Source organism: Pelophylax lessonae (genome assembly GCF_965119305.1).
Source record: "Pelophylax lessonae genome assembly, chromosome: 1".
Taxonomy (NCBI): Eukaryota; Metazoa; Chordata; class Amphibia; order Anura; family Ranidae; genus Pelophylax; species Pelophylax lessonae.
The window spans coordinates 759,084,033-759,101,263 of NC_138768.1; the positions used below are offsets into that span (position 1 = coordinate 759,084,033).

Consider the following 17,231-nt stretch of genomic DNA (forward strand, 5'->3'; position numbering starts at 1 on the left):
AGGAACTGGTGCAGGAAAGAAGGATTTGGGTTTCTGGAAAACTGGGCTGACTTTTCATACCGTTACTGGCTCTATACCAGGGATGGACTGCACTTAAATGAGGAAGGTGCTGCTCTATTGGGAGAGAAGATGACCAAAAAGCTGGAAGAACTTCAAGTTGAGACTCCACCAAAATACAAGAGGAACCATGGGAACAACTCCTCCAGTAAAGATGGGGGCAAAGATACAGGAAAGAATAGGCAGATTTTGGTGGTAGGGGATTCAATTATTAGAGGAACTGAGAGGGCAATCTGTCACAATGACCGTTCTCGCCGAACAGTATGTTGTTTACCAGGCTCTCGAGTTCGGGACATTGTAGACTGCATGGACAGATTGTTGGATCGGGCTGGGGAGGACCCAGCTGTCATGGTACATATTGGTACTAATGACAAAGTTAGAGGAAGATGGAACGCCCTAACAAGTGATTTCAGAGACTTAGGAGCTATATTGAAGAAAAGGATCTCCAAGGCAGTATTTTCAGAAATACTGCCTGTACCTCGAACCACACCAGAGAGGCAGCAGGAGCTTCGGGAGCTTAATAAGTGGCTGAGGAACTGGTGCAGGGAGGAGGGGTTTGGCTTCATGGAGAACTGGGCTGACTTTTCAGTCAATTACCATCTCTATGGCATCGATGGAATGCACTTAAATGTGAGGGGTGCAGCTTTTTTGGGAGTGAAGATGGCCAAAACGTTGGAAGAAATTTTAAACTAGGTGTCAGGGCCTGAACTTGAACCTGGGACCTTTGTTGTATCTGGAAAACGACTATTCTCGCTGAGCTTGTTTACCAACTACAGCTCTGTTTGATCATTACCTTCTATATATCCTATATATGCTACTGGACCCTGGCTTGCTCACCTCCTGGTGGGGCAATCCTGAGGACAGCGACCTGGTACTAAAATGCAGCAAACTCCATCTCCACCATCAGGAGCTCTGGTGAACACCAGTTAGTACTTAGACTTCGTACCTCAGGTGAACCCATGTCATCTGCCAGGGTGACCTGCTTCTATACCTATCCTGCTGTATGGTGGGAGTCCAACTACTGCTATAGCTACTGGTCTCAGAGCCTGACCTGTGATTGTGTCAGAATAATCTGGCTCAAAAAATGGAGACCGCTATTGCAAATGTATGTGTGTGTGTGTGTGTGTGTGTGTGTGTGTGGTAAGTTTAGTGGTGTGCTGTGTGATTAGTTTAGTGGTGTGCTGTGTGATTAGTTTAGTGGTGTGCTGTGTAATTAGTTTAGTGGTTTGCTGTGTGATTAGTTTAGTGGTGTGCTGTGTGGTTAGTTTAGTGGTGTGCTGTGTGTTTTGTGGTGTGTTGTGTGGTATAATTTATTATTGCAAATGTGTGTTGGACCAGCTATGAGGGGAGGTTGGAAGCCCTTGGTTTTTCAGGTGTGTGTTGGACCGGCTATAAGGGGAGGTTGGAGGCCGGTACTTTTTTTCAGGTGTGTGTTGGACCAGCTATAAGGGGAGGTTGGAGGCTGGTATTTTTTCAGGTGTGTGTTGGACCAGCTATAAGGGGAGGTTGGAGGCTGGTATTTTTTCAGGTGTGTGTTGGACTGGCTATGAGGGGAGGTTGGAGGCCGGTATTTTTTCAGGTGTGTGTTGGACCAGCTATAAGGGGAGGTTGGAGGCTGGTATTTTTTCAGGTGTGTGTTGGACCAGCTATAAGGGGAGGTTGGAGGCTGGTATTTTTTCAGGTGTGTGTTGGACCGGCTATGAGGGGAGGTTGGAGGCCGGTAATTTTTTTTCAGGTGTGTGTTGGACCAGCTATAAAGGGAGGTTGGAGGCTGGTATTTTTTCAGGTGTGTGTTGGACCAGCTATAAGGGGAGATTGGAGGCTGGTATTTTTTCAGGTGTGTGTTGGACCGGCTATGAGGGGAGGTTGGAGGCTGGTATTTTTTCAGGTGTGTGTTGGACCAGCTATAAGGGGAGGTTGGAGGCTGGTATTTTTCTCAGACAGGTTTGGTACAGCCTGTAATGGAAGGTAATTTTACATATGATTGCAAATCTATGTAACCAAAACCTCTGTTTTAAATTTAATGATTGAACTAGTTTAGACTCTGAATTTTTTTTGTTACTCTGTATGTCACAATTTGGAAATGACAATAGAGTAGAGTTAGGGACCGCACTTTTCAGAGGGGCCTTGACGTGGCAGTGCGGCTTCACATATATTTGCAAATGTATCCAACATAAATCCAATACAAATTGCTGAAACATTTTAGAGTTTTTCTTATTTTGCTGGCTGGCTGCCCATGCGCACCTTACTTTAACCACTTCAGCCCTGGAAGGTTTTAACCCCCTTAATGACCAGGCCATATTTTGCGATTCAGCACTGCGTTACTTTGATGAAAAATTGCGCGGTTGTGCGGCGCTGTACCCAAATACAAATTATGTCCTTTTTCCCCCACAAATAGAGCTTTCTTTTGGTGGTATTTGATCACCTCTACGGTTTTAAGATTTTGCGCTATAAACAAGAAAAAAGCAACAATTTTGAAAACAAACAACATATTACTTTCTGCTATAAAACATTCCCAATAAAAAAATTAAAAAAAATCTAATTATTTTTATCAGTTTAGGCCAATTTGTATTCTGCTAAATATTTTTGGTAAGAAACAAATCCCAAAAAGTCTATTTTAATTGGTTTGTTAGTTATAGCGTTTACAAACTACTGGATAGATTTTTGGAATTTTTATTTATTTTTTTGTTTTTCTTAGTAATGGAGGCAATCAGCGTTTTTTAGCGGGACTGCGACATTGCAGCGGACAGATCGGGCCCCTTACTGACATTTTTGCCCCTTTTTGGGGACCAGTGACATTAATACAGTAATCAGTGCTAAATAATATACACTGTTACTGTATAAATTAGACTGGCAAAGAAGGGGTTAACACCGGGGGTGATCAAAGGGGTTAATGTATGCCTAAATGTGATTACTAACTGTGTGGGGGAAGGTTCTGTGACAGGCATAGCTGAAACTCCTGATCTCTCCCTGCCTGTCTAACAGAAGACTCGCCTGCTTTGTTTACATAAGCAGGCTGCTCTTCTGTCAGTTTCTCTGACGATCGCGAGAGACCGGCAGTAATCGTCGCCACTCTTCCCATGGCCCGCCTCCCACTGTGTCTAAACACAGCGGGAGCGCGGCTCCGGCGGCGCGCATGCGCCACTGAGACCTCGTGCACAAAATCACATAGGTCTAGGCGATTTTGCGCAGCCGAGCCGCCCTGCCACAGTAACAATGTGGTGGGCAGTCGGCAAGAGGTTAAGCATCACATTTTAGTGTTGTGGTAATGTGCATTACCGCAATGTAGGTGGACACATGTTCCATGCATTAGCATGTTGGAGTGCCATCCATTGTCTATGGCAGTGGTTCTTAACCTTGTTGGAGGTACTGAACCCCACCAGTTTCATATGCGCATTCACCGAACCCTTCTTAATTGAAAAAATAAAATATGATTTTTTCAAATTCAAAACATAGGTATATATTTAGATATATATTTATACATAGGTGCACAAAATGAACAAAACCTTTAAAAAACAAAACCATAAAAAAAAAAAAAAAAAGAAAAAAGGCTCCATAGCTCAGGGGTTAGAGCACTGGTCTTGTAAACCAGGGGTCGCGAGTTCAAATCTCGCTGGGGCCTCCCTGCAAGTGTTGGCGACTGTATCTCAAAAAACAAAACCATTAAGAACAAAGAACAAAACCATTAAAACATGGGGTGTCAGGAGGGCACACACTGGGGTGGGGGGGTTGGGAGGGCATACCATGGGGTGTCAGGAGAGAACACACTGAGGGGGGAGGTGTTGGGAGGACATACAATGGGGTGTCAGGAGGGAACACACTGGGGGGAGGTGTTGGGAGGGCATTCCATGGGGTATCAGGAGGACATACACTGGGGGGGGGGGGGGGGGGGTTTTGGGAGGGCATACCATGGGGTATCAGGAGGGCACACACTGGGGGGGGTTGGGAGGACATAGCATGGGGTGTCAAGAGGGAACACACTTTGGGGAGGTGTTTGGAGGGCATTCCATGGGGTATCAGGAGGGCACACACCAGGGGGTATACACAATGCTTTATTGAGCTAAATGAAAAGGACATGCATTTCCATCTGTCATCTAACAGCACCTCTATGCTAAGCTGCAGTAACTCAGCAGACGTAGCATAGAGGTGCTTGTAAACTAATCCACCATGTACAGCTAGCTGAGCCTACCTCCAGGAACATTCACTCGGCTCCCTCTGCTCAGCTGCTCACACTTCCCTCTTCCAGGCGGGCGCGATCTCCGTGGTCAGGTACATCCCCATCCCGCCCACTCACGCAGCAAGCAGCCTGCAGGAGATAGGCTGGAAACCTGCTGGGGGAGGTACAGGGGGCGGAGTGTCAAGTGTCTATGTGTAATGGCTGTGAGTTGTCCCGACCGCAGCTCTGATTTCCCGGGGTGCGCTCGGCCTCACAATCAGTAATATTTTCTCGGGGGGAGCAATTGCCCCTTTGTCCCCCCCCCCCCCGCCGAACCCCGGAGACTGACTCACCGAACCCCTGGGGTTCAATCGAACCCAGGTTAAGAACCACTGCTCTACATAATGTCCAAAGTTATGCAAGATTTAATTACATCTTATGTATTTTCACACTAAAGAACATCTCTCTTGTGATTATATGCTATTCTTTGAACTGTTACGCAGCAAATGGAGCATAATCCTGCATCATAAAAATAAAAGTTCTTCTGTTTCTTTTCTAAAGAAACACATTTTTCGCAAAAAAAAAAATGAACACACAACTGTTTGTATCATATTTTTTTACTTTTTATTTATTAAATGCACATGTATGTATATACATTTATCAAAATAAATATAAATATTCAAAATAAACCATTTTTGTTTAACAAAATTTAAATACAGACACAATACATCCTCCAGGTAGCTGGAAATTAAATACGTTTTTAATACCTTAAATAATACTGTTGAATATCTAAAGGATAAAAATAGATATGAAATAAATAATAATATTATTATTAATAAACAAATATTGTATTATATTAAATAAATATATAAAAATAAATATTATATTTGCAAAAGTGATGAACTTCTGGCTCTGTTGCTTCTTTTATATACAAGTAGCAGTATCTGTGTTGTGTAGAGAGTGGGTCACCATCAGTCATTTGCAGATTGGAGAGAAATCTCATCTGCTGGAATAAGCAATTAAGTCAATTCATGGCTTGTGAGTTTGTGGTTATGGAATCCATTGTAGGATAGGTGGATGCCAAACATATCCTAGAGTTGCAAATTTCAGGATTGCATTTTCTTGATGATTAGGGAGAAACATATTATAGTAATTGAGGGATGAATATATATACTGTATTTTTTTAAAGTAGTGCTGTGTGTCCTTCAGTAGTAGGGTGTAGAAGAAAATGTCTGTGATAAAAAAAGTCCATCCTTCACGGGTTCATTGTTCTGGTCTATTCAGATGAAAAGCAGAAGAGTTGTATCTGTGCTTGACTTTGGTAAGCTGAACGTTTCTTTGATGTAGTTGTGTAAGTTAGTGGTTGAGAGCCCAACATGTCACATCTTCCACTCTCAGAGGGATAAGGCTAAGTATTACAGCCTCTTGGACACAATCTGGAGATGCTGCTTCCTTAAAATGCTGGAAATGATGCAGCCACAGCTTCAGCTCGGGTGAGGTAGGCTCACTGTCTTCTGGAGATCCTCTACAGACCATCAGATCATCTTTCAGTTTGAGGAAAAGCATAAGTGCCTGTTTTAGAGTTTCAGGCTGGGTAGATGTAGACATGTTAGTTAGTTAGAACCTCAACAGTTAGTGACACCCGCTCCAAGGTCAGGATGAGACGATCCCTCTGCGTAAGGTCACATACAGATGGCTTATGTCTCAGCATTCTTCTGTAGCATTTCAATGCGTTGTTAGACATGTTCTTTTCATGATCATGTTGCAGCTCCTTTAGTGTTGTTATGTCAGAAGACGTCACAGATAAATAGCGGGATTTCGGGCAGAGTCTCCTGTGCAAGCATCCACTTACTGCAACCAGCCTGATATCCATTTCTGTCCTGCTCAGTTGGATCTGATAATGTGTCTTTGGTTGGTGATATTTGTTCTGTTACACTGTCACTCCACAGTGCTAGTCTCAGATTGATCTGAAGTTTTGTTTCCATGGTTCTTCCTTTATATTCCTGTTTGCAGGAAAAAAATGTCCCGATTTTCATGATGTTGTGGAGTTCTCTTTCGTTCAAGACAACAGGAGAGAGTTTATAGCAGCTCTCGGAACTTCTATATCACTTTCAGTTTCCTTTCTACACAGGTAAGAAGGTAACGTCAGATAGCTGGTAAGATTCTTCAACCTCATAGGAATCTCCTCCCTCCTGCTACAGGACTCTCCCTTGTATAGAGGACCCAGATGTATCATGTACATATCTGCATGCAAATAAACTAGGTTTTTAAAAATACATTCCAGGCATATTCCAGTTACAAAGTGGTTGAACCCCAATTACATTGAAAGAAATAGATATAAAGTCAGATTGACTTTGTATTAATAATCTCAGATTTCTCTTTCGTTCATTGATACACAGCTCCTGTCATTCTTGACCATTGGGTTATACTGCCCCCTACAGGACAAGGACACTAGGCAGAAAAAAAACTTCTGGCTACACCCATGGGCGGCAGTGTCAGGGGGTATACGCTCTCTCCCTGCTATAGTCACTCAGTTTTTTCTGCCTAGTCAGGAGTAAGGACCTAATAACTTTCTGGGATCTTTGGTCCCGGCAAAATTTTTTAGATAGCCAATTTTTTCCTCCTGGATTTTTCCTATGAGATCTAATATCAACTGTGCTAGATTGGCAGTAACATAGTCCCACTGGACGGGGGCTGGCCCTGTGAGTTAAACATTTCTCGAGGTCGCATACGACCTGGCCCCAGCCTGAGTTGCAGCGTTTCTCCTGGCCGACAGCCCCCCATTTCAATGGAGAGGAGGATCTGTCTGGAGCGGTGCCCACCTTGTTCCTGGTATGGTGAGTAGCTGTCCCCCCTCTGCCCCTGGAGGGTTTTGGGGTGGACATGGGCCCCTCATTGGGATGGTCGGACCCCCGGGTTCCCCTCCTTCCCGCAGGAAACCCCTCTGTTTTTGCTGAGTCCCTCAGCCTGCTAACTTGCAATGGGGGCCCCCATCCTGCCTGAACAGATCCTGTAAACCACATGGAGCCACCATTTTGTTGTAGCCTGTGTATTCCGATACACGGCGGCCATGTTTGTGTAGTCCGGTGGCCATTTTCTTGTGGTTTGCATTGCAAATAGCGGCGGCCATGATAGAGGAGCCCCGTAGGTGGCAATTTCGGTGGTGGAAACCCCTCCTTATCCCCTGGTGTTAACTCCTGGATCATTTAGCTTCCTGATCGCCGCACGTATAGTGCAGATTTTCCTGGTGGTTGTAGGCGTCTGTGTCAGTGGGTGGTGAGTCTGGTGGAGCCCTCTTCTTCTCTGCTCACTCTGTGTCTTGTGCTCGGCGGCCAGGTGGTGCTGCCAGTGCTGTGGGGGTCGTTACACTTTTTGTGGGGTCCCCCTGGTGATTCATGGATAATTTTAAGCACATTTCCCCACCTGATCCCCTCTCTGAGGCTGCGGGGCCCTCCGGGTCCCAACCAACCATCCATGCACTGACTGCAGTCCTGGAGTCCCTTGTGACCTGGGTGGAGGCGGCTTGTGGCCGATGGGCTAGAAAAAACCGCCCCCCCCCTGCCTCATCTGTCTCATCTGATCTTAAATCTGATTAGACTGCCATGGACTTGGATTACCCTTTTGGGTCTGCGACCGCATGCCTGGAATCCTCTGATAGTGAGGATGATTCCTCCAAGTCTGTGACCGCGCAAGAAAAGTGCTGGTGGATGCACTGATTGTATCTGTGCGTGGGACCTTGAGGATGGAGGACGCAGCTGAATCTGGGACTGAGGCGCAGTTACCTATTGGCACTCACAATCCATCTAGAGTGGCAAAGGTGTTTCCTTTCCCTGTTTATTTTGACAGAATTTTTACAAAAGAGTGGGGATGACTGAAGCGTCCCCATGTGGTTGCTAAGCACTTTACTAGGCGTTACCCCTATGAGGAGTCCCTTCTTAAGAAGTTGACTGTTCCACCGATGGTGGACCCCCTGGTTTCCAGATTAAACGAGGCATTCATGGCGGCCCACACTATGTACACCTTAGCTGGTTCGGCGATGAGGCTGGTATTTACCATTGCCCTAGTGTCACAAACTCTTACCAAGTGGGCTAAGCTCCTACGCCGTGACCTGGAGGGAGAACAGCTCCCCCTCACTTTGCTGAGCTGGTGGACCAGCTTGTCCAGGTGCTACAGTTTATCTGTGATGCCTCTTTGGATGCAGCTCCCCTTATGGCTCGCCTCTGTGTTTTGGTGATGGTTCTTTGGTGTGTTGTTTGGCTTAAATGCTCGTCTGCGGATCAGATTTCTAAAAAGGACTTCACTGAACTTCCCTTTCAAGGAGATCGCCTGTTTGGAGCTACCCTGAATGACATCATTAAAGGTCTCACAGGGGGGAAGAGTACCTTTCTTTGGCCGGATTTTAAGAGCAAGGAACCTCGTCATAAATGTGGACCTTCCTTCTCGGCTCATAAGAAGTTTTTTCGTTCCTCAGGGGCAACTGGTATGGACTTGAAGCCTTTCAGGACCTCCTCTGATGAATCCAAATGAACCTGGTCTGGCAAACCGAGAGCGGGCTTCTCCAGACCCGTGGACAAGGCTCCTTTTGCATGAGGGTGCGCACTCACCCGTATCGGGAGTGGGGGGACGTCTTCGCTGGTTTCTGGACCTATGGACTTCCCTAGTACAACACAAGTGGGTCTATGAAGTCATTCAGTCCAGCTACAAGATCGAGTTTCGCTCTTGTCCCCCGGCAAGGCTTTTTCTTTCCAACCTGCGCCTGTCCCCAGACTAGTTACATGGTCTGTTTGGGGCGGTACAAGACCTGTTCCTTCAAGGGGTGATTGATCCAGAGTCTGACCTCGGAACATTTTCAGGGTTTTTACTCAAACATGTTCACAGTCCCCAGGAAGGAATGCAAAGCGTGTCCAATCCTAGACCTCAAGGCGCTAAACTGCTTTGTGCGGGTACAGAAGTTCAGAATGGAGTCAATTCGAGCAGTGGTGGCATCCCTTCGTCAGGGGAATTTCCTCGCCTCTATAGATATCAAGGTTCCCTCTCTTCACATTCCACTATGTGCCAGCCACCATCTCCTTCTGCAAGTGGAGTCTCCCTCTGCTCTGGTGGAGAACCTGGAGATCACAATATAAACTCTGCGGGAGTTCGGCTGGATTCTGAATTTTCAGAGGTTTGTTCTGGTTCCGTCCACAAAGCCGTAGCCAGAGTGCTCCTTCCTCTGGACAAACTCCAAAAATTGCAGGCTGCAATTCATCTCCTGCTGTCCAACAGACGGTCATACCTCCAGAATCGCATGTGGCTGCAGTTCCGTTTGCACAGTCCCATACGAGGTCTTTGCAAAGGGAGATTCTGACGAAATGGAACAAGACTCTGCAGTCTCTGGACAATCGGATCCGGCTGAGTCGGGGAACAAAGGAGCCCCTGATATGGTGGCTTCGCTCTCTTGCGCTTCGTCTGGGACAATCCTTCCTCCCCTTGTATTGGACAGTGGTCACCACAGATGCCAGCCTGTAGCCTGTCCAGCTGGGGAGGCGCCCTTGGCAAGCATTCTGCTCGGGGGATCAGGACGCTGGTAGAGTCCAGAATGTCGATCAATGTCTTGGAACTCCGAGCGATTAGACTGTGTCTTGATCATTGGCTGGTTCATCTTCAGGGATGCCAAGTGCGCATTCAATCTGACAATGCCATGGCCGTGGCTTATGTCAATCACCAAGGGGGCACAAGAAGTGCCCTGGCAGCTCTGGAGGTAGCCAGCATTCTTAGGTGGGCAGAATGGTTCGTTCCTGCCCTCTCTGCCGTACACATTCCCGGGATGTACAATTAGCAGGCGGACTACCTCAGTCGGAAGGCGTTGGATCAGGGGGAGTGGTCCCTTCATCTGGAGGTGTTTCATCAGCTGTGTCTCTGGTGGGGCACTGCCAAGGTGGATCTGTTGGCATCTCAGCTCAACAGAAAGGTGCAGAGATTTGTGGATTGGTCAAGGGATCCAGTGGCAAATGCCACAGACGTGCTGGTGGCCCAGTGGGGTCAGTATTGTCTGATATACACCTTCCCTCTTCTGCCCAGACTCCTACGCAGGATCAAGGCAGAAGGGATTCCGGTCATCTTAGGGGCCCTGGACTGGCCTCGGATGGCTTGGTACGCTGATCTGATGTGGCTGGTCGCTGACATTCCTTGGAGGCTTCCTCTCAGGGATGATCTGCTGTCCCTAGGACCGATCTTCCATCCTGCTTTACAGTCGCTGGCTTTGATGGCTTGGCTGTTGAATGCCAGGTGATAAAGGATAGAGGTTTGTCTGAGTCTGTGATTCCTACGTTGTTAAAAGCTAGGAAATCTACTTCGAGGAAGATCTACCATCGTACGTGCAAGACATATATTGAGTGGTGTGAGTCTTTTGGGGTGCATCCTCGCTCCTTCACGGTGGCGCAGATCTTAAACTTCCTTCAATAGGGGGTTGAACAGAAGTTGGCCTTGAGTACCATCAAGGGCCAGGTGTCGGCTTTGATGGTCTTCTTCCAACGACCTTTGGCCACACACTCCCTGGTGCGTACCTTTCTTCAAGGTGTCTGACATTTGTCCCTCTAGTGTGTGCTCTGTTTCCACCTTGGGATCTCAATGTGGTGCTTTTAGCTCTACAGAAGCCTCCCTTTGAAATTATTTGGGAGATTACCCCGCTTACGCTGTCCCAGAAGGTGGTCTTTTTGGTGGCTATAACCTCTGCGCGCAGGGTGTCGGAACTGCTGGTCTTATCCTGTCGTTTACCTTATCTGGTGATTCACAAGGATAAGGTGGTGCTTCGCCCCTGCCCGTCATTCCTTCCTAAGGTGGTCTCTGACTTTCATTATGTTGCCTTCCTTGTGTCCCTGGCCTGAACATCCAAAGGAAATTGCCTTGCATGCCTTGGATGTGGTCCGGGCACCTAGGGTGTACTTGCCAGCTACCAAGTCCTTCAGGAAGTCAGACTCTCTATTCGTGCTCATGGATGGACCTCGTGAACGCTTGTCCGTGTCCTCCGCAACCATTTCCAGATGGATCAGACAGATGGTGGTTCAGGCCTTTTCCATCAGTGGTCAGGTTACTCCTTTCCCTGTCAAGGCACACTCTACTAGGGAGCTTAGTGCCTCCTGGGTCTTCCGTCATCAGGCATCAGTGACGCAGGTTTGCAAGGCAGTCACCTGGTCGTTGGTGCACACTTTTACAAAGTTTTATAAAGCGAATTTGTTGGCATCTGTGAATGCTTCCGATGCTTCCTTTGGCCGCAAGGTTTTGTAGGCTGCTGTTAAGAGGACCTGCTACTCTTTGAGGGTGTATTGTTTTTTTTTTCAGGTGGGCTCCAGTTTTTATGGTTGAGCCCCTGTTGCCTGGTTGACTAATGTTGAGCCTTAGGAATTTTTTCCCACCCCTCATGTTTAACACTGCTTTGGGACATCCCAATGGTCAAGAATGACAGGAGCTGTGTCTGTTAATGAACGAAAGAGAAAATTAATTTTTGACTTACCGTAAAATCCATTTCACTGATGTTCATTGATGGACACAGCACCCACCCCTCTGGGAAGTTATAATTCTCCTGACACTGCTTGTAACAAAAAAGTGACTATAGCAGGGAGAGGGAGTATACCCCCTGGGACTGCCAATGAATGTAGCCAGAAGTTATTTTCTGCCTAGTGTCCTACTCCTGTAGGGGGCAGTATACCCAATAGTCAAGAATGACAGGAGGTGTGTCTGTCAATGAACATCAGAGAAATGGATTTTACAGTAAGTCAAAAATCCCATTTTTATAGTTGTACTTTCACTTTTCTGTTACAGCAGCTTTGCGGAAAAATAAAATGTGACTGTGCAGTCCAATATGCTCCAGAGTTAGACCCTATGCATTCAGTAATATAGCAGGCCTGGACAGACCTTTACCTGCTCTGCAATACAAGTCTGTGTGAGAACATTTGTGCTGAGGGATCACGCCTTTGCTTTGCCAGAAAAGACCACCTGAAGTGTAATGGAAGCAAGGCAAATGTTCAGTGAAACTAAAATGTATTTTTAGGCATTTCCTGTCACAGAAAGTATTGATGGCAGAAAAAGGCGGACAACTAGCTTATGTAGAAGGAGGTCAGCATTGGTAGCCTTCATATTACCACTTCAATACTGGTCACTTTTACCCCCTTCTTGCCCTGGCCAATTTTCAGCTTTCAGTGCTCTCACATTTTGAATGGTAATTACTCATGCAGTCATGCAACACTGTACCTAAACTACATTTTTAACATTTTTTGAGTCGAATAGACCTTAATTTGGTGGTATTTAATCATCCCCACTGGGTATTTTTATACTTTGAGATTTAAGTGAAAAAATACAGATCATTTAAAAATTAAAAAGGCGTTTCTCTTAGTTTCTGTTATAAAATGTTGCAAATAAGTCGTTTTTTTTCTTCATAAATTTAGGCCAAAATTTATACTGCTACATTTTTAAGGTAACATAACTTAAATCAGTGTATACTATTTAGTCTGTGTGAAAGTTATAGAGTCTACAAGCTAATGTACATATCATTAAACCTTGATCAATCCTGATGTACTGACTGCTTAGCTCATTATTTGAGACCCTAAAATGACTGAACAGTACAAATACCCCCCAAATGACCCAAAGTCAGTCCACGATATTTAGTAAGAGACATTTTGAAGTTGTAATTAATTCCCACAATTCTTTGGAAAATAAAGAAATGAAATAAAATGTTTTTTTTTTTTTTCACAAAATTGTCATATTACCGTTACCAAGTACATTCTGCTACTCCTCCTGAGTATGGCGATACCACATGTGTGAGACTTTTTCACAGCCTGACCATATAGGCCCCGGAGCACCAGGACAGTGCAAACACCCTCAAAATTGCCCTATTTTGGAAAGCAAACAACCCCAATTTTTTTACACAAAGTTGTCAATTTATAAGTTATTTCTAAAACACAGCGTATAACATTCCAAGAATGACACCCTCCAGAGTGGAAACACCCTCAACTTCATTTTGGAAAGCAAACACTCCAATGTACAGTATGTTCTATGAAGCATAATACGTTTTTTGAATATGTCATTGTTTCTATGTGTTTTTGGAAAATGTGGAATTTATTATTAGTTATTATTACCGTAGTTATATTTTTAAGGTATTTCTAAAACGCAGCATTGACATTCCAAGAATGACACCCCAAAATATATTCTGCTACTCCTCCTGAGTATGGTGTTACCACATTTGAGACTTTTAAACAGCTTAGCCACGTAGAGAGGTGCAACATCAAAGAAACACCTTCAGGTGTTCAAGGGACATAAATTTCACATCTAAATTCTCGGCTATTTATTACACTGTCAGGATGCGCATGCCAGCAAACAAGATAACCCCTCTGGATGAACTTCTGGGCACAGGCTAAAGATATTCCCTTTTTATGCTTGTAAGAATTGAACACTGGCTAAAACATTTGCTCATTTGTGAACTCGAGCCATCGCGCACTCTCGTTCACGCCAGCGATTGCGTGCACCTGTAAAAGATGCTGGCACCAAACAGACTATTTAAACACAGCCAGTGCTCAGGATCAGTGCTGCTTTGTCTTCAGCCTTCTGTGTAAATGTGATCCTGTGAACCTGTATCCTGCTTCCAGTTGCTGACCCGACTTGTCTTGACCATTCTCTGAACTCCACCTGCATTGACCTCAGCTTGTCCCCTGATCTCCACTTCTGTCTGCTCCTTTGGCTCCTGTTCCACTGATCGGTTCCAGAGGCGGCTGGTCTCCTGACCACGTTCCTCTCTGTGCCCTGTATCTGATTTATCCTGTCTGTGTGTGACCAAGCCTGCCTGACATTGCAACTCTGTCTGCTGTCGCCAGCACCATCTCCCTGGCTGCCATCTGACAACTTCTGCTCAGGTAGGACACCTGCCCTGCTGCTAGCATGACTTAAAGGCACTTGTGCCACTCTCCACTCCTGCGCCTCCTGTCTATACTATCAGGGGCCCCAAGTCAGAGGTGTAAGAGAGGCCTTCTTCATTATATCAGGCTCTGCTACCAGGTACGTGATACACACTTTTGAAGGCTCTGGAGCACCAGGACAATGGAAACACCTACAAAATTACCCAATTTAGGCAAAGCAAACATCCCAATGTACATCCTATTAGATAATGAGTCTGTTGATCATGTGATTTTTTCTACAAGTTTTTGGAAAATGTGCAAAGAAATTTACTTTTCTTTTTTTTTTTTTTAACACAAAGTTGTCAATTTATAGGATACTTCAAAAACAACACAATATTCTGGAAAAAATAAATGAAAACACAAGGTTTTGTATTATATTTTTCTACTTTCTATTTATTAATTGCACAAGTATGTGTACACGTTTATCACTGAAATAAAACATATTTGTTTAACATAATGTACATACAGATACATTGCATCCTCCGGGGAGCTAGAAACTCATGAAATAAATATATTTTAATAACTAAAATAATAGAAACATTTTTAAACAAAGAAATACATATAGGTTAAAGATAGATATGAAATAAATAATTGCATCATTATATTATGATTATTAAATAAATAAATACATAAACATTATTTATAAAATTAAATAAATATTCTATTTGCAAAAGTGTTGGTCTTCTGGCTGTGTTGTTCCTTTTATGCACGAATAACAGAATCTGTGTTGTGTAGAGAGTAGGTCAGTCATTTGCAGATTCAAGAGGAATCTCATCTGCTGGGATAACCAATGAAGTCAATTCATGGTTTGTGAGTTTGTGGTTATGGAATCTATTGTAGGATATTTTTTAGGATTGTATTTTATTTTCTTGAGGATTAGAATGAATATCCTACACCAGGCAGAAGCAGATTAGAATAGTTGAGGAATGAATACATACTGTCATATTTTTGAAGCAATACTGTGTGTCCTCCAGTAGCAGGGTGTAGAAGAGTATGTCTATGATGAAAAAGTCCATGCTTCACTGGATCATTGTTCTGGTATATATATATATATATATATATATATATATATATATATATATATATATATATATATGAAAAGCAGAAGAGTTGTATCTGTGCTTGAATTTGGTAAGCTGAAAGTTTCTTTGATGTAGTTGTGTAAGTTAGTGGTTGAGAGCCCAACATGTCACATCTTCTACTCTCAGAGGGATAATGCTAAGTATTACAGCCTCTTGGACACAATCTGGAGATGCTGCTTCCTTAAAATGCTGGAGATGATGCAGCCACAGCTTCAGCTCGGGTGAGGTAGGCTCACTGTCTTCTGGAGATCCTCTACAGACCATCAGATCATCTTTCAGTTTGAGGAAAAGCATAAGTGCCTGTTTTACAGTTTCAGGCTGATCAGACGTAGACATGTTAGTTAGAACCTCAACAGTTAGTGACACCCGCTCCAAGGTCAGGATGAGACGATCCCTCTGCGTAAGGTCACATACAGATGGTTTGTGTCTCAGCATTCTTCTGTAGCATCTCATTGCGTTGGTAGACATGTTCTTTTCATGATCATGTTGCAGCTCCTTTAGTGTTGTTATGTCAGAAGACGTCACAGATAAATAGCGGGATTTCGGGCAGAGTCTCCTGTGCAAGCGTCCACTTACTGCAACCAGTAAAATGCTCAACACCACCAGCCTGATATCCATTTCTGTCCTGCTCAGTTGGATCTGGTAATGTGTCTTTGGTTGGTGATATTTGTTCTGTTACACTGTCACTCCACGGTGCTAGTCTCAGATTGATCTGAAGTTTTGTTTCCATGTTTCTTCCTTTATATTCCTGTTTGCAGGAGAAAAATGTCCTTAATTTCATGATGTTGTGGAGTTCTCTTTTTCGTTCAAGACACAAGTAACAGGAGAGAGTTTATAGCAGCTCTGGGAACTTCTATATCACTTTCAGTTTCCTTTCTATACAGGTAAGAAGGTAACGTCAGATAGCTGGTAAGATTCTTCAACCTCATAGGAATCTCCTCCCTCCTGCTACAGGACTCTTCTTTGTATGGAGGACCCAGATGTATCATGTACATTATTGCATGCAAATAAACAAGTTTTTTTCAAAATACATTTTATTTTCACCAACAAAAAAACACACCACAGCTTAGTACATTTTCTGATCTTAGAAGTTTAGATACATAAAAAGAAAGAAGAAAATCCCAAATCGTTTTTGTAATTTGTAAATAACTTTGCAATGGGCAGTGGGTTCTCATTATAGTGGGGTCTCAGAGAACTGAGAACAGGTGCACGCTCTGAGTTCTCGGTTGCAACATTATTTTACGTTCTCATGGAACAGAGCATTGAGTATGGGGATCTAAAAAGGCATATTCCAGGTACAAAGTGGTTGAAGCCCAATTACATTAAAAGAAATAGATATACAGTCAGATTAACTTTGTATTTATTATTAATTTCAGATTTATAGTCATACTTTGACTTTTCTTTTACAGCAGAAACAGGGAGACAACTAGCATATGTAGAAGGATGTCAGCACTGGTATGCTTCATATTTCCTTCTATTTTGTTTTACTTTAAAAAAAAAAAAAAAAAAAAAATCATTCTTAAACACTTTAATACTGGACACTTTTACCTCCTTCCTGACCAGGCCAATTTTCAGCTTTTAGTGCTCTCACATTTTGAATGACAATTACTCAGTCATGCAACACTGTACCCAAACTACATTTTTATCATTTTTTGAGTCAGATAGATCCCTCTTTTGGTGGTATTTAATCCCCACAGTTTTTTATTTATTTTATTTTTCTGAGAAATAAGTGAAAACATACAGAACATTTTGAAAAATAAAAAGGCGTTTCTCTTAGTTTCTTTTAAATTGTTTTTCAAATAGGTAGTTTTCTTCATAAATGTAGACCTACATTTATACTGCTACATTTTTAGGGTAAAATAACCCAAATCAGTGTATGTTATTAGTCTGTGTGAAAGTTATAGAGTCTACAAGCTAATGTACTTATCATTGAAACTTGATCAATCCTGATGTACTGATTGCCTATCTTATTTCTTAAGGCCCTAAAATGCCAGGACAGTACAAATACCC

At 43.8% G+C, this 17,231-nt stretch overlaps 1 protein-coding gene and 1 pseudogene across 2 annotated transcripts; both read right to left on the reverse strand.

Moving 5' to 3' along the window:
- Nucleotides 1-5,569: 5,569 nt before the first annotated feature.
- On the reverse strand, nt 5,570-6,086 carry LOC309549364 (annotated as a pseudogene). The gene has a single exon. The product of its transcript is annotated as an uncharacterized misc_RNA (transcript).
- A 9,219-nt stretch (nt 6,087-15,305) lies between these two features.
- On the reverse strand, nt 15,306-15,839 carry LOC309565341 (uncharacterized protein; the record flags this gene model as incomplete). The annotated part of the gene is made up of 1 exon (XM_082270256.1): nt 15,306-15,839. The coding sequence occupies one exon, from the start codon at nt 15,837-15,839 to the stop codon at nt 15,306-15,308; it is 534 nt and encodes a 177-aa protein (XP_082126382.1).
- Nucleotides 15,840-17,231: the final 1,392 nt, after the last annotated feature.